This window comes from Nilaparvata lugens, chromosome 2 (genome assembly GCF_014356525.2).
Source record: "Nilaparvata lugens isolate BPH chromosome 2, ASM1435652v1, whole genome shotgun sequence".
Classification (NCBI taxonomy): Eukaryota; Metazoa; Arthropoda; class Insecta; order Hemiptera; family Delphacidae; genus Nilaparvata; species Nilaparvata lugens.
The window spans coordinates 15,928,698-15,954,981 of record NC_052505.1 but is presented as its reverse complement, the minus strand read 5'-3'; the positions used below and the strand labels follow the sequence as shown (position 1 = coordinate 15,954,981).

General features: G+C 33.7%; 1 protein-coding gene across 1 annotated transcript in view; it reads left to right on the top strand.

The window, feature by feature from the left end:
• Positions 1-26,284, top strand: part of LOC111052277 (mutS protein homolog 5) — a 68,105-nt gene that overhangs the window by 24,653 nt on the left and 17,168 nt on the right. The window contains exons 17-20 of the mRNA XM_039419999.1: positions 909-1,133; positions 13,632-13,766; positions 15,017-15,093; positions 17,432-17,637. Of these exons, the coding sequence (XP_039275933.1) occupies positions 909-1,133; positions 13,632-13,766; positions 15,017-15,093; positions 17,432-17,612 (618 nt within the window). The 3' untranslated portion in view covers positions 17,613-17,637. The remainder of the gene's footprint in view (positions 1-908; positions 1,134-13,631; positions 13,767-15,016; positions 15,094-17,431; positions 17,638-26,284) is intronic.

Genomic DNA, 26,284 nt, shown 5'->3' with positions numbered 1-26,284 from the left:
GTGTACGACAGATGAAGCACATTTTCATTTGAATGGTACCGTTAATCAGCAGAACTATCGTTATTGGTCAGATGAAAATCCAAAATTAATGCATGAGAGACCATTACACAGTCCCAAGGTGACAGTTTGGTGTGCTGTGAGCAGTATATTTGTTATTGGTCCATACTTTTTTGAAGATGGCAACGGGACCACTGTAACTGTAACCTCAGAACGTTATAGACAGATGTTCACTGAATTCTTCCTTCCTGAATTAAGAAGGAAACGTATTCCTATCCGGCAAGTATGGTTTCAGCAGGACGGGGCGACAGCTCACACAGCAAGAAATTCAATGGAAGCAATTCGGGCTGTTTTTCGTGGTCGCATCATTTCTCGGTTTGGTGACATTGATTGGCCTCCTCGTTCTCCAGACCTGTCCATGTGCGACTACTTCTTGTGGGGTTTCCTGAAGTCACGTGTTTACCTGCATAAACCACGTACACTTCAAGAACTAAAGGGAGCAATTCGTGAGGAAGTCGAACAAATTGGCAGGGCAATGTTAGAAAGAGTACAATCCAACTTCCGAGAGCGGCTTGTAAAATGCATTGCTGAAAACGGCCGTCACCTGTCAGATATTGTTTTCAAACATTAATTTTCTAAAATTGTAAAATAATGTGAATATTGTTCTGTAAATGTTTTTTTTATGCATAGGTAACGACATACGGTATTACTTTTTTGAAAACCGTTCATCCTTTCTGCCGCACCTTGTATATTATCTTATGGCGTAGCTCTATGTAGGCTACGTATGTTTTTACCTTCTGGCTAAAAAAATTGATTTGATAACTAGTTTTGCTCTTGCTCTACCTGCTCATTATGCGTTTACCCTAATTATTCAAAAATTATTTTAATTTTGTTTTTAATTTTATCGACAGATGACACTGTCTATATTCAACTCGACCAATCGCTCGCTGCTGGTCGTGGACGAATTCGGCCGAGGCACGGCCGAACTGGACGGCCTGGCGATGGCGGCCGCCTTTGTCCGCCATTTTGTGTGGCGTGGCCCCGCCCACTGTCCCCACCTCCTCGTCTCCACCCACTCGCAATCGCTGCCAGATCTCCTGCTGCCGCACCCTCATGCCAACATACTCACTTTGCTGGTAATATTAGTTATATTAATTATATTAGTTAAGATGTCAATTTATTAAGGCTGTGCAAAGGCTAAAAATAAACTTTCCACTGGTGATATTTTTCAAAGTTTTTCGATTAGTATACTATCAAGCTACCAAAATGAAAAAGTTTTCTCAGGAAATTTTTTTTCCGATCATTACTTTTTGAGGTATGAGCGCCTCTTTTACTTGAGTTATTTTTGGTCATTTTTGGTAAATTGAATAACTTTCTCAAAAATTGATACTTTCAAAAACTTTTTGTTTTATTCAATCAACAATACCATGAAGAATTCATCCTCTAAATCTCATTGATTTATCTCTTACCGAATTTGAAATGTTCTGTCCCGAAAATTTAAAATTTAGGTGCTCATATCTCAAAAAAAATTATCGAAAAAAATGTTTTCCTGAGAAAACTTTTTATTTTTGATAGCTTGATTATATACGAATCGAAAAACTTTGAAAAATATCAACAGTAGAAAGTTTATTTTCAGCATTTGCACAGCCTTAAACTTGAAGATGATTTTGTATACCTGGGCTCCCTCGTCGATGGTAAAAAAAAACGAAACAACAAAGGAGGTGGAAAAGAGAATTCTCCTGTCCAGCAGATGCTTCTGTGGTCTCTCCAAGTATATAAAAAACAAAGTGCTGAGCAGAGCCACAAAGTTTAAAATTTATCGCTTGCTAATCCTGCCAGTACTCATGTATGGCAGTGAAACATGGACACAGTCCAAAAAAGACGAGAGCCAACTCAAAGTTTTTGAGAGGAGGATACTGCGAAGCATCTGTGGTGGAATAAAAGTGGATGAGACCTGGCGGAGGAGCTCTAGGCTGAATGAGGAGCTCTACCAAGTATATCGTGAACCTGATGTGGTCAAAATGATCAAGATTGGTAGACTGCGATGGGCTGGCCACCTTATTCGGGCAGATGAGACATACCCACCAAGGAGACTCATGCTGTACAGGATGGAAGGGAGGCGAAGACCAGGAAGGCCGAGACTGCGCTGGATGGACGGTGTTGACAAGGACGCACAAGTGATTGGAGCCAGAGGTTGGAAAGTGAGGGCGGAAGACAGAGACGAATGGAGGCGAATACTGGAGGAAGCCAAGACCTGTAGCGGGTTGTAGTGCCACTGATGATGATGATGACAGCCTTAAACACAGCATATCATACAATACAGTAAACAGTTGAACATCGTCTAAAGGTGCGTACAGACTTTCGCTCTGCTCCAAGACCGAACGTCACTCCAGCAGAGCGATTGATGATCGACCGGCGAGCAACAGTGGTTCGACCGGGGAACGCGAGAAGATCTAACATCTTCCTTAACGTTCATGATGGGTGCGTGGGCGGAGCGACTGTGGTTCTGTTGGGTACGAGGGCGGTACGAGGGAGGAGCGTGCTCGGTGCGGGTTGGAAGCACGAATATGTGTACGCAGCTTTAGAAATCAATTCAAAAGAATGTATTGAAAGAACCCTAACATTAATGATGTATAAAAATTACAAAACAAAATTAATACAATCCCTTTAATTGCGAAGTGTGAATTGAAAATCAAGCAGTATATTCAGAGTATTGAAGAATATTATTCTCGGGCCACTCCCATCTTTCTGATGGACACGTCAATTCGTCGGTCCCGGCTGCCTAAAAAGCAGTCGTTAGGTCATGCCAGAGTTCCTGAAATTGATCAGTTGTGTCCTGAAAACTCTTACACCAGACCTGAGCCAGCCAGAACACTCGATATTATATTATATATATTGAAGAAAACAAATTATTGCGGAAGATATGTAAAGTAAGTTGAAGAAACTACTATATGGAGGGGTAAGAATTAAAGTGATCTAACTCAGTTTTTCAACATTTTCGGGAGAGACTTCAATGAGGACTGTAGAAGAATCAGTTTTTATAAGAAATTGAGTTTATTTATTGGATATGAAAAGTAAGTTGAAGAATCTACTATAGGGAGGGGTAAGAATTAAAGTGATCTAACTCAGTTTTTCAACATTTTCGGGAGAGACTTCAATGAGGACTGTAGAAGAATCAGTTTTTATAAGAAATTGAGTTTATTTATTGATATGAAAAGTAAGTTGAAGAATCTACTATAGGGAGGGGTAAGAATTAAAGTGATCTAACTCAGTTTTTCAACATTTTCGGGAGAGACTTCAATGAGGACTGTAGAAGAATCAGTTTTTATAAGAAATTGAGTTTATTTATTGGATATGAAAAGTAAGTTGAAGAATCTACTATAGGGAGGGGTAAGAATTAAAGTGATCTAACTCAGTTTTTCAACATTTTCGGGAGAGACTTCAATGAGGACTGTAGAAGAATCAGTTTTTATAAGAAATTGAGTTTATTTATTGGATATGAAAAGTAAGTTGAAGAATCTACTATAGGGAGGGGTAAGAATTAAAGTGATCTAACTCAGTTTTTCAACATTTTCGGGAGTGACTTCAATGAGGACTGTAGAAGAATCAGTTTTTATAAGAAATTGAGTTTATTTATTGGATATGAAAAGTAAGTTGAAGAATCTACTATAGGGAGGGGTGAGAATCAAAGTGGTCTAACTCAGTTTTTTAACATTTTCGGGAGAGACTTCAATGAGAACTGTAGAATTATCAGTTTTTATAAGAAATTGAGTTTATTTATTGGATATTGTTCTTGAAATATTACTCCAATTCATACAAACTTTGTCACACGTCTTTCCTTTGTATTTACAACAATTATTATTAAGGTGCAATTGGGTTTTATGCCATTTTGATTCTTTAAGTTGCGTACAGATATACGCGCAGCGAACATGAGCAATTCACTTTTAATCAGCTGACTATATCTGTATTTTTACAGAAACGGTAAGATACAGATATAAAAAGCTTGGCATCAGCTGATTAAAAGTGAATTGCTCATTTTCGCGGCGCGTATATCTGTACGCACCTTAAGAGATTTCGAGTTCTGTAGAATTTCAAACCAGTTCCTCTTAATTAAACTTGACAAAATGACCTTTAATTATCATATTACAAACGTTGAACTATCAGTAGTTAATTGTTTGTTTTTGGTGATAAATTATCCACATTTGGACTGTTATTTCGATAGATCATGTTTGTAATTAAAGAGATTATTCTTCTAAGAATAAATAGCTTAAAGTGTAATAAATTGTGATGACATTTCAAAATTTCTAAAGGTTTTTTCAAAGCCATGAATATGGAATTTATAAAAAAGGGTACTGTACTGGATATTTCATGAATAAAAGTAGAAATCTAAGTACCCTTTTTAAATTTTTTGACCCACAACATGGCTCATGTCTCATGTTACTATCACAATCAAGACTTGATAATGGCATCATATAGCCGCCGAACCATGTTGTGAGTGAACAATTTCGAAAAGGGTACTTAGATTTCTATTTATATTCAAGAGTAGCCCTAAAGGAGAAAAAATGCAATTAGATGGGTATTTTTACTCTATTTCAACTGTTTTTCTTTTTTGCTTCAATTAAAACCAGCCAAACTACCCAAAACTCAGCTTCTCAATTATTACTGTTGTCTCCAGTACGTATTGAGCTCTATGGGTACGTGGCGCATGCGTAATGAATAGTCACCGCTTCAATAACATAACCTCACTTTCTTGCCATTTGTTTAGAATAATAATTTTAATAACATCACTGTCGGATAAATTACAGTGTTGCCGGATTATGAAACCGTTAAAATCTTGGTTAGTCAACCAGAAAACTTAATCGGAATTAAAAACTAACCGATCTTTGTGGAACAGAAATGAATCCGTAAAACTAACGCTGATTTGTTAATCGGCGTTAATGTCCATATTTAATAGACGTACGTGCAACTGGCCCATAGTTTGGAAACTTCGTTTTCCTGATGCAATGTTTAGGCCTACACGTGGCATGCATTATTAATTTTTCAGCTAGAACAGCTTTTTGAGACAGTGCTAATAAACGTCTACAGTTTCATCAATGCTGTATCGGCAATATGAAAATGCATGTAGTTATTATGTTACTTGACTTATGATGCATGATTTTGGACCGCCTTGACGAGCCGAGAAGAATGATTGATTGATTGATTTATTTATCACATGCCAGGTTTTGAAAAACCTATTGCATTTATAACATTACAACATTGCGAAATTACAAAATGATAATAAATTAATAAATAAAAAATATTATTGTAAATGTACAAAAGAAGAAACAATAAGTAAACTAAGTTGAAAATAATTGAAAAATATGAAAGTAAGGCCAAAAAAGCATAATGTAAGCAGGCTGAGGAACGGCGGGAGAAACCTCCACCAAATATGTAAGCATATATTTTTTTTTTTTTTTTTTAAGATTACGTCCTAAAGACTCCAGTCATGGAGTATAAGACAAGTCATGTTATTACATAATAATTCTAACACTAAGTAGTTCAACCTAGTTTAGGTTTGAAAGGAATTCTTGTACACTATAAAAAGCTCTATCAACTAAATATTTTTTAATTTGTTTTTTTGAAAATCTTCAAATCATCATTACTTTTCAAGATTTGAGGTAGCTTGTTATAAAATTTCCTATCAATATAATCTGGTTTTTGTTCAAATAACCTACTATTGTGACCCATTATATGATAATCTGCTCTGTTTCGCGTATTATACTCATGAACGTCTGAATTCTGGATCACACCACTCGTTTTCACATGCATACAACTTCATATACATACAAAGATGGCACAGTTAATAGACCAAGCTTTTTAAATAAAGGCCTACAAGAGTCTAACCTATTCACTTTCTCTATACATCTGAGTGCCTTCTTTTGAATCTTAAACACCCTGTCCATATTTTGTTGAGATGAATTACCCCATACTAAAATAGCATACCTAATATGAGATAGTATAAGTCCATGGTAAGCAGTTAACAGTAGTTTTTTATCATTCAGCCTAGCAAGCTGCCGCAGGACAAATACCCCAGATGATATCTTATTACATATCCTCTCAATGTAAGGATGCCATGTTAATTTCCTGTCCAATAAAATTCCCAAGAATGCTACTTTCTCTTCTTGGTCTAATTCATTTTCCTCTACAAACACATTTATTTCTCTATCCTCTACTGAATTATATTTACTTTTGAATTGTAGGAATTGACATTTCTTACTATTTATTGTTAATTGCCTTTGCTTCAAGAATTGGACAATTGACTGTACTCCAGTAAAAGCATTTATTTCTAGACTATCTAATAAATAATTGTTAAAGATAAGCGATGTGTCATCAGCAAACAACAGAGCTCTGTGATCTTTTAACTCTTTTGGTAATTGGTTCACATACAACAGAAACAGTAAGGGACCCAGAATTGAGCCTTGAGGTACTCCAGCCTGGACCTCCAGTTTTTGAGATTTAATTTTTACTATTTCATTCCCATCCACCTTGGTAAGCTCAACACACTGGTTTCTACCTATGAGATATGATTCAAACCATTTTAGTTCTATACCACTCACACCTACAGTTTTTAGTATTTCCAATAATATTCTATGGTTCACACAATCAAAAGCTTTGAATAAATCAAGAAATATTGCGGCTGCCTTCTCACCTGAATCTATTATATCTATTAATCTTTCAACAAGGGATACTATTGCAGTCTTAGTAGATTTCCCTTTCTGGAACCCATGCTGTTCATCACATATGAAATTAATTTCTTCCAGGTGCATCAATAGCCTATTTAAAACTACTCTTTCAAAAATTTTACTTATTACATTTAGAATACTAATGGGTCTATAATTTTCAACTCTTTCAGAATCACCGCTCTTGAAAATTGGCAAAATTTTTCCTTGTTTCAGATCATCAGGGAAAATACTCTGCTCTAGTGAAGTATTAAGGAGATGCAATAAAGGGTCCAGTAATTCATTTTCACATTCTTTTAAAATTTTGCTTGAGACCCCATCCAATCCTACTGTTTTTTTTGTTATTCAAATTTTTTATTATTCTTGACAACTCATCTCTTGATAATGGATGAAATTTAAATACCTTTTCAATTGGCTCAGAATTTAATGTAGTTGTATTATAAGTATTAGTATTCAGTGACTTTTGGAGATTATATGCAACCTGTTGATAATACTTATTGAAAAAGTTACAAATGTCTATACTATCATCCATATAATTTCCATGTTCATCGATTATCCTAGGGACATTAGTAACTGTATCTTTTTGAGCTGCTCTCCTATTTCTATTAATTACCTCCCAAACAGCAGAGTTAAAATTGGTACTAGTTGTTAATATTTCAGCTGTTTTCTTACACTTAGCTTTCCTCACTTCTTTTGCATAGTTTTTCTTTAGACATTTGTATTTGACTTCACTCGGAACATCCCTCACTAACTTAAATTCCCTCACTATATTAAATGTAAATGTAAGCACGATGTGCCTACACCAAATATGTAAGGGGAAAAAACTATGATAACAAGAAAAGAACAGAATAACTAGAACTTAAATTAATGAATCTTTAACATATATACATTTGAACAAACAAGATTAATTTGATTATAAAACGATATTTGATATGAATTAATGGGGAAAACACTCGCTTGCAGCTAATGATGATTCAATCTTTGTGGCTATGAAAATTTAAGAACAATAATTCAGTAGTCACCTACCTTTTTGAAATGGCTTCCCACTTTGGCATCCACTGGTATTTCGCGACTTTAATATTTGAAAAGAACAAATATTAACTGAACCAATGAATAAGCTCAGAACCCGTCTCCCTTAACAATACAATTATTTTTATACTGCCCGATCTGTGACAGAATAACTGTGTTATTAAACGAACCGAAATCTAGCCTTTTTCACTAGATCAGCCGGACTTAACTTTCAGTCCTATCGAACGAGCTCACACACACTAAAAGTAAAATTTTGGGTATTAAATATAAACTCAGTCAATGCCAAACATGAAAGCCATTTCAAGTACATATTTTTATCTGTCGCACAAGCGGTATGTTTGTTATTAAAAACAAAAGAGAAGCTACATTAATTTTGACAACAAATGAAATAAACAATCTTTCTGTCGATGACAAAGATTGTTCAAAGACAATAACACTGTTCATTAAACTTTTTCAATTTAAAACTCTAAAATCCTGATCAATATGAGATAAATATATGATTCTTATATATGTCCCATATGACCAGGTGACAATAACCTCATTACAATTGAAAAATATTAAGATACATCATATTATGATGAAGAAGGAAGAACATTGTTGAAACAATTTAATGAAGAATAATAATAAAAATATGAAAGAAAATTTTGATTTAGGAAGAAACAGATGATGAAGAAGAGTACTGGAATTGAAATAGTTATTTTCCTCCACCTACTATCAAAAGTCTCATTTTACACCCTGGAATCGAATACTAAAGTACTACTTTTCCTCCCATGGGACTAAAAATAATTCCCAGCGGGAAAAGTGATCACTTTTACTCCCAAGGGAGTAAAAATAAACCCATAAGATTAACATGGGAAGAAGTCCGACAACGCCGCGATTGAAGAATGAGGAATGTGGCAACACTGTCGTGGTCGGTAGAGGAAAAGTAAAAGAGCTCTATTTCGATCTTTGGAATATTTTAGCTCTAGGAAATAAGTAGCTCTATTTCGATTGTTAGGTTATGTTCAACCGTTGGTGGATATGAAAAAGTACACACCTCTAATGACGTTAGAGGTGTGTACTTTTTCATATCCACCAATGGTTGAACATAACCTAACAATCGAAATAGAGCTGAAATAGTGTGAAAGCGTGAAGATGTAGTAAAATTATTCATTGTTATAGGTATTGGTGTAGGTGGAGGAAAAATGTTGTGTGCATCACGGGACTAAAGTACTTATTCTCCCTCAGGGAAATTGTCGCCCTCGGCTACGCCATCGGGCGACAACAGTTTCCCTCAGGGAGAAAAAGTTGCACTTTAGTCCCTAGATGCACAAATAACTATTGTGCATCTAGGGACTAAAGTGCAACTTTTTCTCCCTGAGGGAAACTGTTGTCGCCCGATGGCGTAGCCGAGGGCGACAATTTCCCTGAGGGAGAATAAGTACTTTAGTCCCGTGATGCACACAACATTTTTCCTCCACCTACACCAATACCTATAACAATGAATAATTTTACTACATCTTCACGCTTTCACACTATTTTTTTAAAAACAAAATTTAGCTCACCTCTGATAATAATTTGTTGATAGTTGCTAGTTGATAGTTGATAGTTGATAGTTTATAGTTTCCTTATGAGTCACAAAATTCCATGTCGCGTATTAACTATTATATATAGATAGTTTATAGTTTATAGTAAGGAATGATGAACGCTCTCGTAGAGATGCTCTCGTAGAGATGCCGATGACGTTAGAGGTGTGTACTTTTTCATATCCACCAACGGTTGAACATAACCTATCAATCGAAATAGAGCTACTTATTTCCTAGAGCTAAAATATTCCAAAGATCGAAATTTATCACACTTGAAATTTGGACAATATGAATGTCAACAATGCTTGCCGTCGTCGACTGCGGAAAAGTTCGCATAAACGAAAACGTACCTTTAGATGAACGCTCTCGTAGAGATGCCGATGACGTTAGAGGTGTGTACTTTTTCATATCCACCAACAGTTGAACATAACCTAACAATCGAAATAGAGCTACTTATTTCCTAGAGCTAAAATATTCCAAAGATCGAAATAGAGCTCTTTTACTTTTCCTCTACCGACCACGACACTGTTGCCACATTCCTCATTCTTCAATCGCGGCGTTGTCGGACTTCTTCCCATGTTAATCTTATGGGTTTATTTTTACTCCCTTGGGAGTAAAAGTGATCACTTTTCCCGCTGGGAATTATTTTTAGTCCCATGGGAGGAAAAGTAGTACTTTAGTATTCGATTCCAGGGTGTAAAATGAGACTTTTGATAGTAGGTGGAGGAAAAGATAATTGTATAAGATAGAAAAAATAGAAAAGTTCCCATAATCAAACTATTATTGGTCCAATAAATTCAAATGGAATTATAATAACCACACTAAACCCGCCCACAATGCTGCAAATCCATCCATAAACTTTATATGAAAATCGCAAAAAAAGGAGATCAATAACAAACATTCAAAATATAATATCAATGCCGAATCCTACACTCTAAGCTTGGTAGCTACTGAAAAGGTGGTAGAGCCTTTTGAAGTGTAGTACGATGAGATCTGAACATTGTGTCAAAAGTTATATGTGTTTGATATTTTGATCCTTGAGTTGTCCTTATGTGCGCCTCTCCTCTAGGAAATACTGAAATGAAGTGCATCTAACGGGTGGTTCTCATAGAAAATAATCTCATCAACTTATATCATTGTGCGAAATATCAATGTGAGTACAATGCAGTTGGTGGTGATGTATGAAGCTGAAATTAGGTGTTTTTCACAATACAAGGAGCATTGTTGTCAGCTGTAGCTGGAAATCTATATGAGATAGAGCGCTCTACCAGATCTTTGATTGTAGAGCACAAAAATGCGACCAGAGGGATTTTGAATTACACATTTAAATGGTAACAAACGGAAGATATTGTTGATCAAAAACTAAAATTTATCAGAATTTTTTCTTAAATTTTACTCATTTTTAAAAATTATAACTCGGTACTCATTAGAGATAGAGAATTTTGAATGATCTGATTTCATTCAGAATTTATTAACCCATTCAGTCACGAATTTTTATTTTGCATACAAAAATTCAACCAATGATAATATCCTATATAACTATTTTTTCTATGATTTTTCACATAATTTTTCAATTTTAAACTTCAAGGTCACCATTTTATGGAATGTCCATCTAGATTTACAGTGTAACTCAAAGGAACTATTGAGAAAACATAAATAATAATAAAAAATTGCTTAAATTTCTCTATTCTGAACTATTTGCTATTTTATTGAACATAAATAAACTTTTTCGCCCCACTTGGATGTAATGAGCTGGTTTTCGTGCGTCATATGGAGGCCGAAAATGATTGTATTCTGACCAGGCCGGTAAAAGTTTTACGGCCCTAGGGCTGTAAAATAACCTTGAAGTCAGCTGATTCTGATTTGATGTGAACGTGTTTACAAAATGGTTTATGAAAAGGAATCAGTTTATGCTTCTAGAATTGAATAAGTATTCTGCAATAAGATGAACTGACTTCCGAAGTCAAATTTCAAGTGTGCTAAAACAGCTTATCAAAAAACTTTTCATCATTTGTGTTTATTATTCAAGAATCAAAACATTAATAATAATATCATCTTATTGTCATTTGTAAGAATAAAAAGAATAAACTTAACCTCTTACATAATTGAACATAATCTTTTAGGTTATTTAGACAAATCATAATAAAAAATAAAAGTACTTGGACAATTTCCTGATATTCAGATTACCTCAGATTTACTAGAGCTATGACCTTCCTGTTTTGCTTTCGGAAGTGCCCAATAAACAATTATTCTCATATTTATATTGTTTATTTTTCTGTGTGGCGAAAAATAACGTCCTCACCATGGGCAAAAATGTTTTTCCGGCTCTCAATCTTTTCTAGTCCTCGGCCTACAGCCTCGGACTTGAAAACCGATTTCGAGCCGGAAAAGTCTCATTTTCGGCCCTAGGTGCGAAATATACTATTACAATTGATCTAAAAAAAAGGCGGGAACAAATTTTTCCACCCGATTACTGGATTTGGTAGAAATAGCTGATAACTGGAAAATGAACCGAAAATACGAGGTTTCTGGGCCACTCTCTCTGTATCTAGCACAAGGAAATTTTGCATGAAGAATTTGGTTCTGGACTTCTCTCATGTATCCAAATAACATATTAAAAAAATCAGAACTACAATATAACTTGCAAGCACATCCCCTTTTTTATGTCTATATTGACTGGACTAATAGATGAATAAATTGGATTGATTTGATAAATAGGACGATGAAAATAGTTTGGCAATTGGCAATAGCAATTAAAATAGGATATCGTATGCATAACCGTTATGTAGATTCACATCTCACTGTAAGCATTCCTTATGAATAGCATCAATTCCTCTAATTCAACTAATGCTGACACGTTAGAGTGAGTCTAAGCATAATTTGTTTACATAAAATCACATGACAATAAGTCAATTTATCACCCCTTTATTGGAATTTCTATAATTATGCATGACCTTTCAACTCTCTTATCACAGCTGTCATGTGTAAATAATCTGATTTGAGATTGTTGAATGGTCCCAATATTGTCAAATGGATTGAATAACTTTATTAAATAAATATGTTTATTAAGAAGTGTTGACTATAATATAGATACTATGAGTTGATGCTATAGAGTTGATTCTTCAACCATTGAATACAAGAAAAGTACACAATAAATATTTACTGAATTATAAATAGGCTTCTATATACTTTGATCCTATATAGACATGGGGTGTGCTTGCAATTTATATTGTAGTTCTGTTTTTTTAATATATTATTCGGATATATAAGAGAAGAAACAATTTTTTATGTAAAATTTCCTTTTGCTAAATACAGGTAGGCCTAAAAACCTAGAATCCTCTGTTCATTTTCCAGTTTTCAGCTATGTCCGCCAAATCCAGTAATTGGACAGAAAAACTCGCTTTTACCTTTTTCAGATTATGAAATCCTGAATAAAATGAGATCATTCGGAACTCTCTATCTCCAATGGGTACTAAGTTATAAGTTTTCAAAAATGAGTAAAATTTTAAGAAAAAAAAATCAATTTTGATGAAGTTTTTGTTTTTGATCAACAGTATCTTGCTATTGTTACTATTTAAATGTATTCTTCAAAATCCCTTTGGGCATAATCTTGTGCTCTACACTTTGGGACAAGGAAGAGAATTCTATCTCATATATATTTCCAGGTACACCTGACAACAATGCTCCTTGTATTTTGAAAACACCCAACGGGTAATTTTTCTCATAGAACTCATAGCACGGGTGATATGAACTCATATCATTGTGTTAAATCTTAATGTGAGAACAATGAAGTAGGAGATGATGTTTGAAGCTAAAAATGAGGTGTTTAAAAAAAACAAGGAGCAGTATTTTGAAGTAGATGTACTATGCGTTATATGCACTTAATTTAGAGGAGAGGCGCGCATGAGGACTCATTAAGGATCAAAATTTCATACACTTATAACTGTTTACACAATGATCGTATATCATCATACTACAGTTCATTCTTCTCGGGTCGTCAAGGCGGTTCAAAATCATGCATCATAAGTTGAATTCGGTCGAAAATGTAAAATTCACGTGAGTGTACTTTAATCAGTATTTCAATACACAAAAAATTACCAATTTCTGTAATCAAAGCTGTGTATCTTGGTAACCTGTTATTATAAAAAATCTTGAATTGTAGAATAAAACCTTCTCTAGAATTTTCTGTAAACAATTCGCCCGGCATTTTCAATATAAAAAGTTTGCTGTCCACAATATATTATCATTAAGATTCTTAATTTTGATTTGTCGACTAATCGGTCGTTTTCTTTCTAATGATCATTTTTCATTTATTTTACAGACCACTGATTATCTGATTGAAAATGACGAACTTGTGTACCTGTATAAAATCAAGAAAGGCACCATAAAATCCAGTCTAGCGATCAAGTACGTTGTAGCTGACTTCTCTCCTGCTTTAGCCGAACGAGCATTAGAGGTAAGACATGTTTTGTGCTTTCGAGTGTTTAGGAACCTACCTAAAATAACTCGATTCGATCTTATAATTCACTTTTCATCTCCATAATTTGTTAAAGTTTCGTACCAGATGTTGTCTGTTAGTTTAACTGTATGTTCGTCTCACAAAATAAAATATGCAATATAATATGTATCGAAATTTGGGGATGAACAATTAAAAATTTTGGGATCTGTGTGTTATTACTCCCCAATCATTTCAATGAATTGTGTCTAATGGATAAATAAATGAATATTATCTGATTGAATTATATCTCGTGGCAGTTATTGGTCCTCCAAGTACAGTAGAATAGCTTATTTTATGAAAATCTTAGTATTTTACTGTAATTTGTGAGCCAAGGTTTTTACTAGCTCACATATAGCTAATATAGCTTCATATAGCTCGCATGTAGCTAACCTGTGAGTCATCAGCCTGTGTATACATAATCAGTCTGTAAGAACACCAGGATGTGGCAAAAGCTATACAAAGAACATTATTTTTATACATTCTATAAATTCCCTACTGTAAGTTTATGATGTTCTTTCTTAATCCAGTCAAGCCACGCACACACGCATCGATTTTTGTTCGTACGGTATTTTGCCGTATTTATAAATTATATTATATATTAAACAGATGATTTCAAAACAGATGATGTTTGTCAAGTTCCGTTTAATCTGATAGAATTCATAAGGACGGCAAAATATCGTACGAACAAAACTCGATGTGTGTGTGTGTGTGTGCGGGTCTACACGGACATCGTTTTTTGGACGCACGATTTTTTTGCCCTCTTTTGAATTCTATCAGATTGAATGGAACTTGGCAAACACATGATAAAATCATATGTTTGATAAGCTATGTTCTATCTAATAGAATGTATAATAAGGAGCGCAAATCGTACGTCCAAAAATCGATGTATGTGTACTAGACTGCTGCTAGCCAATAACTTAACGTTTCATCCAAGGTATCTAGAATACATTGGTATTCTAGGAACATTGGTTTCATCTGTACGATACGACTGTACAGTCGAAAATTGAACTTGTGTGCTCTTGCCGTTCAGCTGTTACAGAACACTGTCGAAAATAGCCGATGAAACGTTATGCTAGTTGCTGGCCTAATATAGACTTTGATCAACGTTAGTAGACAGAATTACTAACTTTGGACTTTGATCACTCAGAAAACTTGTATTGCTGATATTAGAACATCTTATAAGCTTTATTTTTTATCTCAATTTCCAGGTGTACGAAAAGTTTAATCCCAAGGAAGCAATCGAATCTTCAAATATGAACGATAACATGAAGATGATCCTGGAAAGGTAAGCACCTACTCTCTCTGAAATATTTGTGTGTGTTCACATGATCTCTCTCTCCCTCTCTGTATCTTTCTCTCTCACACATACACACTCACAAATGCATGGGCTTTCTCGTTCTTTCTATTTCCCTACTGATGCTATTCATCCTTTATTATCGTACAATGCATGTATTGCATGAATTATTCTATTTATCCACAACTGTTCTACAATGCATGATTGTTGTTTTTGCAGTGCTACAGAAATTCTAGATGATCCGTCTTTGGCGAATGAAGAAATCATAAAAAGCAAGAAGCTAGTGATTTTGAAAGAAGTTGAACGTGTTTTAAAGCATCTGTCAGAATTTCCTTCATCACAATCTCAATGAAACAAATTCTAGAAAAAATGAGGAGAATTTAGAAATTAGAAAAAAATGGGGAGTCCGATCTCATTAGGCATCAAACCTGCATCAGTGTAGAAATCAATCTGAAAAACAATCAATCTGAAATTAATTCTGTAATTTCTACAGTGGAACTTCAATTACGATCACAACTATAATGATTATTTAAACTATAAACCCCATTACTATAATTTATTAGGGTGCTGTAGCGTAAATATTTGTGAATTCCCGTAGTGTATTTTTCTGTAATAGTCATAAGTACAGTACTAGTATATCCTATGTCAATTAGTAGATACAATCAGTATAGTCCTAAATTATTATTTGAGTATTGTAATCAAAATGTAGTACAGTAATTTTTGTTTCAAAGGATTTGTGTTAGTAAGGTGTCAGTTATTGAGAATTTAGTAGTCGTACGTTGTTCCTAGAATACTTAGTAATGACAAATTGAATTGTGTCAGTATTGAATAACTCCAAATCCTGTAATAAAGACTGAACTAATTATTATTTCATTTATCTACAGTTATGACGTCATTTACGGTACGTCTATTAAATAAATAGTTAATATTAATACTCTATACTTAATACTTTGTACAATAACAGTTGAACAATTATAAGTTAGATCTCTGAATAGATTTTTCTTAACCTTCCGGTAGTCGCGCCCTTCTCAATCACACACGAGCAGTCGCGTGTTGTATTTTGTACAACATCCAATATTCCAAGTGTTATGTACTCTGTTCACTGTCAAAATATATTAATTAATTCTTTAATTACTTTCTCCATTTTCTTGGATTATTTTACGCCTATGAACGTTTGGATGATTACCATTTCATAATCATCCCTGTGGCGTAGGGGTTGGCGATCCCATCGCCCAGTAGCCTAGTGCTGCTGCAGACAGCCTCTCCAGAGCCCTTGCTCCCCACCCCTCTTCTTCTTCTTTATGCTCTGGAGCTTTCAATTTCTAGAATGGCATCTCTCCACTGACTTAGCTTTGTGCCATTCTCTTGAGTGCGTAGTTGGTGAGTGGCATGCTTACTGATCACGTACTATATCCTTTTTCTATCCTATCTGGTTTTCCCTGACCAATACCTCTTTCTTTTCAAAAATTGTTTTTATTAATGGGTGAATACCCACGCCATAGTGGACTGGCAATAACAGCTGCCATTGGGATGTCCATAATTTGAGGGTTTTGGTATTTGTTGGATGTTAGCAATGATGCATCAATAAAATGAATTTTTCACTGCAAAAAGTATGTGTAACGCTAGTCCGCCCCCACACGGTGCACCTTGGATAATGCTAAATGGACTAGCACTAGCTGGCGGTCAGACAAACTTTAGTTCTCCTGACCAAACACAACACAACACTATAAATTTGAAATTTCATAATCCAATAAGGTACATCAAGCAAAGCCATCAATTCTGTGTTATTGGTTCGTTTACAGTCCTCGTATACAGTCTTTCCATATCTTATGTACAGTGCGACTTATGCACTCTCGCCACTAAATGGCACCTAAAGACTGAACCATTGCTCGGTTGATACTGCAACTCAGTGGAGTGATGGGGGAAAGTTTTGTGCAGCAAAAAACTGACACTGTTGTACTTTTTACAACAGCGCGACTCCCAGAAGGTTAATTGAAGTTAGTTCAGTTCCCAGTAGCCTAGGTCTACTTCCTTAATATTCCAGAACGATTCCAGTATAAAGACGAACGTTCACAGCAGCTGACAGACGGACGTCTGTGGATGTTGTAACATTCGAACATCTGGGGAAGTATTTTTCCTCCGTATATCTGCTGCTTTGTGCGTTCGCCTAAAACTATAAAGTACCGCTTCTGTTTGAAATTTACCGCTACTTTCCGTCAATGACTATTACTGACCAATCTGAAGCCCGCTCTCTGTAGCAGTGCTGCGCTCTAGTGTTGAAAATTGAAAGCTCGCTGTGTTGTGTTGACCCACCCACTCGCATATACAGGCACTCACTTGGCTGGATCGGCATTCCTCAACGATTTCAGTTCCTGAACGGACAGTTCCTTCGAATCTCGTTCCAATTCACCGGCTCATCGTTGAGTCACACTTCAATAATTTGTCGCAATTGCAGTGTGGTGCAAGCAATAAAGTGCATCAACTTGTCAAATTCTCTGTGCAGCGGTTGAAATTATTGGATAGAGATGGCTCTTGGTGAGTGTTTTATTTTATTATTATTTTTTTTTTTGTAAATTCCTCCTCTGAAATTCAGCAAGTAGGCACAGTGGTTATTTTTAAAGATGACCAAGCCGCTAAATTTTACTACGTGGGCCTTGGTGACCCCACCAAGGCGTTCACCACGTTGACAATATTTTTGTTTGAGCTTTTGAGTCCTCGTGAAAAAATTAAATCATTTACAAAAATGAATTATCTCAAGTTTTATATTGATTTGACCATTATGTGGTAAATTTAATTTTTTGTTCACTCCATCTCCCGGCTTAATTTCTGTCAGGTTGCACAAAATACTAACTTATAAGTGTAAAATGATATAATTTAGCGGACATCAACATTATTAAAGCCATTCAAAAGTTAATATATTTGTAATCTAATCAATATTCTGTCATTCAAATGCAATCTATTAAAATTCAATCGTCTTTTTCATGAATCTGATCATTTTTTGTTTTAAATTGTAATAATTATACCTAATATATTTGTTTTAATCTCAATATAATATTGAAAGGAAACCTAGTTTTTTGTCTATCTGGTCGTCTTTATAATTATAAATTTTCAATTCAATTTCAAACTACAGTGTAGACATTATTCTTTTGTGTGAATTTGATAAATAGAGCAGGGACAAGTTAAGACCAGTTTCTTACCGGTGTTTCAGTTTTAAGATCGTGTCTGATTCAATGATTCAATCAGATAAGATGGAAATTCATCTGTAAGTTACAATGATGTATTTTTGTATGATGTCGGAATTTTAGCGGTAAATTTACTAAAACTTTGTGATTTGAGGGATCGTTCGTAGAGTTCTCTTGAATAAATTCTACTTAAAATCAATGAGGTTTCATATTTTTATAACATAGATTCTTGGTTTTTTATTCAATGGAGAAGTCAGGAATTTATTTCTAGCACTTTATATAATACATTTAATGTCATTCAACACGTTAGGTAAACTTCATATTTAGTCCCAACTCTCAGCATATTTTCAAAGTATTATTTTGGCGGGATTAATTTTATATCTCAGTCTAGTTTTTATCCCTCCCACTGGTTCTACTTCAGTTGAAAATGCATTATGGTATCAAACGTACAATAAAAAATGTGTTGACGTTTGTATTTGGAAAAATATTTTGCATAGACTCGTAGAAAAATATTTTATTGATAATTAAGAAAAAAACTGCTCTAGAAAGGAAACTTATTTTTCGGCATTAGAAAACTTGTTTAGAATCCCTTTTGTATAGTTTTCGAGAAGATATTTTTTTACTTCTATAGAGCCGGTGAATAGTGGTAAAGCCGGTACATACTTTATTATTAGAATTAATACTGAAGCCGGTTTTAGTTTGGAAAATTCGAATATTTATTTTAAAATAAATTATATTCTGCAATGAACAGTCAATGTTTTTCTTCAGGCTGGGTTGTTGATAGCAGCCTCCGATTTGATTGACTTTGGTTCCGCCCTTCAATGTAATTTGAATTGAATAGCCAATAATTCATAACTGTACTCTTTCCAAGAAGCTATTCCATCCTAATCAGATTGTTGAATCAATTTGTACTCCACTGGCAAACAATTGTTTTCACTCTTCTACTATCATTGAGATAGTTGATAGATAGTATTGTTCCACAATATAAAGTAACAAATCTCGTAGTATTCAGTGGAAATAAATGCCAAAATCTTTAAAAACAACAACAGAATTTGTAGTTGATTATGTTATTAATTTCAATATTATCATTTATTACTTATCTCTTGAAGATAGATAGTAAAGTTTCAAATTTGATACAGTAATGTCAGGCAGAAAATTTCGAATCGGTTTTAGAAGATGGTGATTTAGGAAATCGTGCTTTACTAATTTTACATCGTGTTTAATAATTTGCATACAATAACATTGAAACGTTTTTTTTTTGTTCTTGTAAAATTTGAGAAATGGCGCTTGTAACGTTTTTCCTGCGAGCCATTAAATTATGTATCTGTTCATCGCATTTATTGCGATGTGATCCGTGGTCTAGTGGATAGAGTGCTTGCGTAGCAGCATATAGATCCCCGGGTTCAAACCCTCTCATAACCAAAAGTTTTTTAACGAGATCACTCCCGTGTTATCGGATGGACACGTAAAAGTATGACAGTCGTAAGGCCCATTGACGGCTTAAATTATATATTCAGGCGTTGGAACCTTCCCGCAAGGGACTCCCCACCAACAAAAGCCATACGAATTTACTTTTTTACTATCGCATTTATTCTCTTCGATTGTCAATAACTCTACAGAAATATTGTTGACATTGGGAAATGACTTTTGAAACTGTCATCCCAAATTTAAACAATCTGGTTATTTTTAAAATTTATCAATCTGAAATGTGACTTGATTTTTATAGAAGACTATCCTGGATATATTCATTTCATTATTTTCATAGATTAATATTCTTACATAAGTACATTCATTAATTTATTCTCTCATGGGTATCTTCATTTTTAACTTTTCTCGTTTTCAATCAGCCACCTTTCAATTTTTCAACTTGATCAATATTTATTATTTCTACTTCATATTATTAACTACATCACTATAGCTAATTGTACTTCATATCGATCTGTTAGGTCCTGGTAAAAGTTTGGGTCTGTTGAAAATAGATCAAATTTATTGTTGATTTGATGAATGGTGACTTTTGTGAGCTGCTAAACCTGCTATTGTGAAAAGGGCGTTATCTAGTTGAAACGGAGCAATTGTTGAACATTACTAACAAAAATAGAATAATTTGGGTCACGTGACTTTCGCCCATGAGTCACAGGTTGTAAATTCAAAGTCCAAATTTGGCATGACGGTTTGCAATAATTATCGTTAGTTTTTGCTGTGTAGATTGTATTTAAAATTGCATAATTGTACACTATTTATATTTTTCGCAAATTCGGTTTGAACACTTCCAACTTGCCTTAGTTATGAGCATAAAATTGACATTGATTCGAAAATTGCAGTCTTCATTGTTCAACATTTGATTTCATTGTTGTCAATCACTCATAGGTACTTTGCTATTCGTTACGGTTGTAGCTACTAATCCGCATTTATTGTTTCCTCTAGAGAAATATTGTTGACATTGGGAAATGACTTTTGAAACTGTCATCCCAAATTTAAACAATCTGGTTATTTTTAAAATTTATCAATCTGAAATGTGACTTGATTTTTATAGAAGACTATCCTGGATATATTCATTTCATTATTTTCATAGATTAATATTCTTACATAAGTACATTCATTAATTTATTCTCTCATGGGTATCTTCATTTTTAACTTTTCTCGTTTTCAATCAGCCACCTTTCAATTTTTCAACTTGATCAATATTTATTATTTCTACTTCATATTATTAACTACATCACTATAGCTAATTGTACTTCATATCGATCTGTTAGGTCCTGGTAAAAGTTTGGGTCTGTTGAAAATAGATCAAATTTATTGTTGATTTGATGAATGGTGACTTTTGTGAGCTGCTACCTGCTATTGTGAAAAGGGCGTTATCTAGTTGAAACGGAGCAATTGTTGAACATTACTAACAAAAATAGAATAATTTGGGTCACGTGACTTTCGCCCATGAGTCACAGGTTGTAAATTCAAAGTCCAAATTTGGCATGACGGTTTGCAATAATTATCGTTAGTTTTTGCTGTGTAGATTGTATTTAAAATTGCATAATTGTACACTATTTATATTTTTCGCAAATTCGGTTTGAACACTTCCAACTTGCCTTAGTTATGAGCATAAAATTGACATTGATTCGAAAATTGCAGTCTTCATTGTTCAACATTTGATTTCATTGTTGTCAATCACTCATAGGTACTTTGCTATTCGTTACGGTTGTAGCTACTAATCCGCATTTATTGTTTCCTCTAGAGAAAAGCTTTTATGAATTGTTGGTAATAAGCACTCTATTAGTTTTGTAACTTAGTTGCTAGTCTCATACCAGCAACAACTTGTTTATTAGGCATGAAATTGATTTGGATTTCAATTGTTGTAATTATCTTACAATCAGAGCAGTAAATATTCCCATTCCGTTGTGATGTCTTGGTCCAAGTATTTTAATTATTTCTTAGCTATAAGGTCAATATTCAAGAGGAAATAAAAATCTTCTACAATAATCTTTTGACAGTCCCTGTTTAATAATAATAAATGCTATGATATTATGTGTGATTGATCTCAGATTAAGTGCCGTTTGCACAGTGTTAGTTAAATTAAATTTCATGGATTAAATCCAAATCAAGTCTTGTTCGATAAATAATGTGATTCATTTTGAGTTTAAGCAACCAGCTGATTAAATTCAGTTTAGTCCTTGACTGTACAAACGGCCCTAATAATATTATAACTTAACTTTATAATAACTAGTAGTTCTGTGAACAGTAGACCCCGCGCTCAGTAAGTTACATTGACCTGTTGTTATGTTTTCTCAAAAATTAATAAATAATTTATCAATTTAAAATGTCTAGAAAAAATCCAAAATGAACATAGAGCTTTCTGTCCTATCGTACCGTGACGTGTCGTCCCGGAATGTGAGTGTGAGCGCTGTTATTAGGTCTGGCTGCAACTGTCTACAACGTTGATGGAAAGATACATTTTCAAGATGTTCGATGTTTTTGAACGGGTAGTATTATAGTCAACTGTCTACTAACGTTGATGGAAAGATACATTTTCAAGATGTTCGATGTTTTTGAACGGGTAGTATTATAGTCCACTAGACAGCTGATTTATGATGAATAATATTCTGTAGTCTTTTAGAGTAAATTTTCTGTTAGAGTAAATTCCTACAGTCTGATGATGACCAACAACAGCTGATATATGATGAATAATATTATTCTATAGTCTGATTTTTACTCTAATATTGGCGTATGAAGGAGGCTCCTTTTTCCTTTTATATTATCCTTGAAATGCGAAATTTCCAAAAACCTTGTATATACGTCGACGCGCAACTTAAAAAGGAACATACCTGTCAAATTTCATGAAAATCTATTACCGCGTTTCGCCGTAAATGCGCAACATAAAAACTTATAAACATATGAACATTTAAACATTTAAACATCCAAACAATTAAACATTTAAACATTAAGAAAAATGCCAAACCGTCGACTTGAATCTTAGACCTCACTTCGCTCGGTCAATCAACAGTTTACTTTTACAATAGTGCTTATACAACTTATATGTTAAGACAGACTTGCAAAAGTAAATAAAGTGAATTAAAAGAATTATTTATTTTCTAATAGTTAAATTTAGGATGAAAACCTTATAAATTTAGGATGAAAACCTTATAAGAAATGAATAGTAAAGTTCCACCCACGGTAAAACCTTGAAGTCAAATGGGAGAATGAATATCGAGTTATTGTTATGAAGAAAACAGTTGCATGATATCTGGGACTAGGTGAACGTGTTTTGCTGTTTCAGATGCAAATGCATGTTTTCGTTTCCGATGAGGTATCTAAGCTGTTTTGCCCTTGCAGCAAACATCTTGACACAAACAAATTTGACACAGTGAATACTGAATAGGTGCTTAACATACTTAGCTAACATCAAATTTGTACTACAGTCAACACCATTAATTTGAAACAGGATTCCAATAGAATCTAGCTCATTTTGTCAATAATATTCTCTTTTATCATTTATTTATTCAATTATTTACAAAAAAGCATACAAGTATGGGAACAACAGGCATTATAGCCCAAAACTGGACTTTTACAATCAGTTTATTTTTATACGATCAGTTTATTTAATTTATTTGTCTTTGATTTTCCATTGGTCACATACATTTATTCATTTTAGTTGATAGAACTATCTAAATACTAGTTCATGTAAAATGGGAAAATGAAAACTAAACTTTCACTTTTTGTGTAGTTGAGAAATTTATATTGTTGTAATTATTCGTATTAAATGAAAAAGACTAAGACATTTTCAAAAAACCACAGATTTATTGATACTTAGAAAGACAAATCTGTGGTTTTTGACAATTTCTTAGTCTTTTTCATTTACCCTAACTAAACTTTCAAATTACAACTTACTAAAAACTTACAACTGAAAAACTGGGAACTTCTTGATCCATTATGAATGCCTGTGTTGATATTGATGTTAATAACTTCATTCACCCAGAAGAAAATGTAATTAGGTATGATTTTAAAATTATTGAGTGTAATGACTGTTGAAAAAGAGCCAATGAAGTATAAAAGAGATTGTTGTGTAGGCCTATATGAACATCAATCATAATCATCATCAACAATAACTCTCAGTGCCGGTTGGACAAAAGCCGGTTAAATTTTAATCATGATTAATCCCACGAGAACCAATCAGAGAAGCCGTCTTATCAAAAAGGCCTTCTCTGATTGGTTCTCGTGAAATCAAGCATGGTTGAAATCTAACCGGCTTTTGTGCAACTGGGCCAAAAACTGCAAATCAAAGAAATAGAACAAAATTAATTGGTATTCAATTCTTGGTAGTTCCATATCTTCTTAATGTATTTTTAATTTGTTATTTTATGAAACTAAAAAAGGGTACTATGACATCGTATTATAAACAAATAACATTATTTTATAAACAAAATTAATATAATTGAAGATTCAGATCATTGTTACTGAAGTAAAGAATGCAAAATTAGAATACGTCAAATTAAAATAGTATTCTACTAAAATCAAAACTTTCTGTTACAATTCTTGATTCTTAATTTTTCAATAATATATTATGTTTATTTCTTGTAATGCTATATTTGTAATTTTATTGATGAATGAATGAATGCTAGTTTTCTATACACAACTTGGGAAACTAATAGAAAATCCGCGTTAAATCAGGTGCCATATCAAAAAATATATACCTTAAACCAACTGTAGTCCCTTGCTTATTGTTGCTCATCTAGTAGCAGAATAAATCAAGAAAACGTGTATGTAAAGGATGACCATATAACTAAAATAAGATAAAAACGTTGAAGGACAACGAAAACTATCCTGATAGCATAGTGTATGAGGATTGAAGAGAACTAGAATGAAAGCAAAAAGGAAGGAGAGGTTTCCTATTCTTCGAGATGAGCTTGTTTTCCAATTTTCCACACCTAGAACGATGGAAAATGAAGAAAAACGAAAGAGTAGGACGAGAAGAAGTGAAGAAGTACGCTTTAGAACTGCATCGAAGTGTATAGAAAGGAAGAGGACATCAAAAGAAAAAGAAATGAAGATTGTTTCAAGGTCAATTCGTCACGCCATGCAGACACTATAAATCAAGTGTAGATCTAGAACGATCTTCCTCGGTGAAGATGCCTTCTCTGAAACAAAGTTATTCACTCTAATGAGAATTTGTTCAAAATAACAAGTACAATACCACTATAGATTCAAATAATAGATTTATGATTCCTTGAATAATTTAAATACAAATCAATTTATGATGACGATGAAGAAAACAGAAAGTTAACTTAAGGCTGTGAGTAAGGTTTTTAGGAAATTTTTACTAATGAAATTCTATTAAAGTTTTTCGACTCTGATAGCCTAATATTTAGATATAAAAATTGAAAAAACTTGTTCAGGTTTTTTTTTGTTATTATTTTCCAAGATATGAGCGCCTATAGTTGAAATTTTTTAAACGGATCATTAAAACTTTGATAACAGATAAATTCATGAAATTTTGATGGTACATTCTCCACGATATTGTTGAGTGAACAAGAACTTTTATCTCAAAATATAAATTTTTGAGAAAGTTATTCAATTGAAAAAAACCTTCATTTGAGGCACTGAAGGGAATGGAGTGAGTCAATGGAGAGGTTTTTTTTGCCCAACATTCATTACAGGATTATACAGATGACTGTGAGATGAATGAAACCATAAGTGAAGACACCATTTAAGATACCTAGATTATTTGTTCCTGCTGAAAATCAGTTCTTTCTCTGCTACAACTAAATTTTCATGGGTTCAAACGTTGGGTTAATGATAGAAACAGAGTTTTTTACGAATGTGAACAAAGATGACGTATTCTTTCCTCATCTATGATGTGACTAACCCATTTCAGCAGGCTTTCAAATGTCAATTTGAATTGTTATTGGCTAATTTTTAATTCAAATGTCATGTGCCGAGTTCTTAATCTACTATCAGCACCTTTTTCATAATTCTAGAACCTTTAGATGTCAGTTGTATTCAGAACCCAAAGAGTGAAATTATAGATTATTACGCTGCACCCTATTATTTAAATTCGAGTGGTTGATGCAAGCTCAGTGCATTTCCTTACGCAACGCAGTAGTAATTACAATGTCTTCAACATCCTGAAACATTCATCACAAATTCTAATTTTAGCAGTGAGTCACAACAGTGAATGAAGCATGATAAACAGATACAACAGGATATTATTTTCATTCACTATTTTTTCTTTACTTTTTCACACTGCCTCCATAAACATGCGTTATAACTTTATCCTTTATTATTCTCATTCTCCCATGTTTGATGATCTTATACTTTTATTTTCTCTTACAACCTTATATTAAATTACCTTTATAGCACGAATATAAAACTAGTTTCTATCAGGCTTTCGTGAGAAGATGCTATCCTTCATTTGATTATAGTGACTATTTGTAATTTTATTAAAGGCGTTTCATCATTTATATCTGCATTTTCCAGCGTTGTTTAGAATGAAAATCCAACAGCTTTATTAT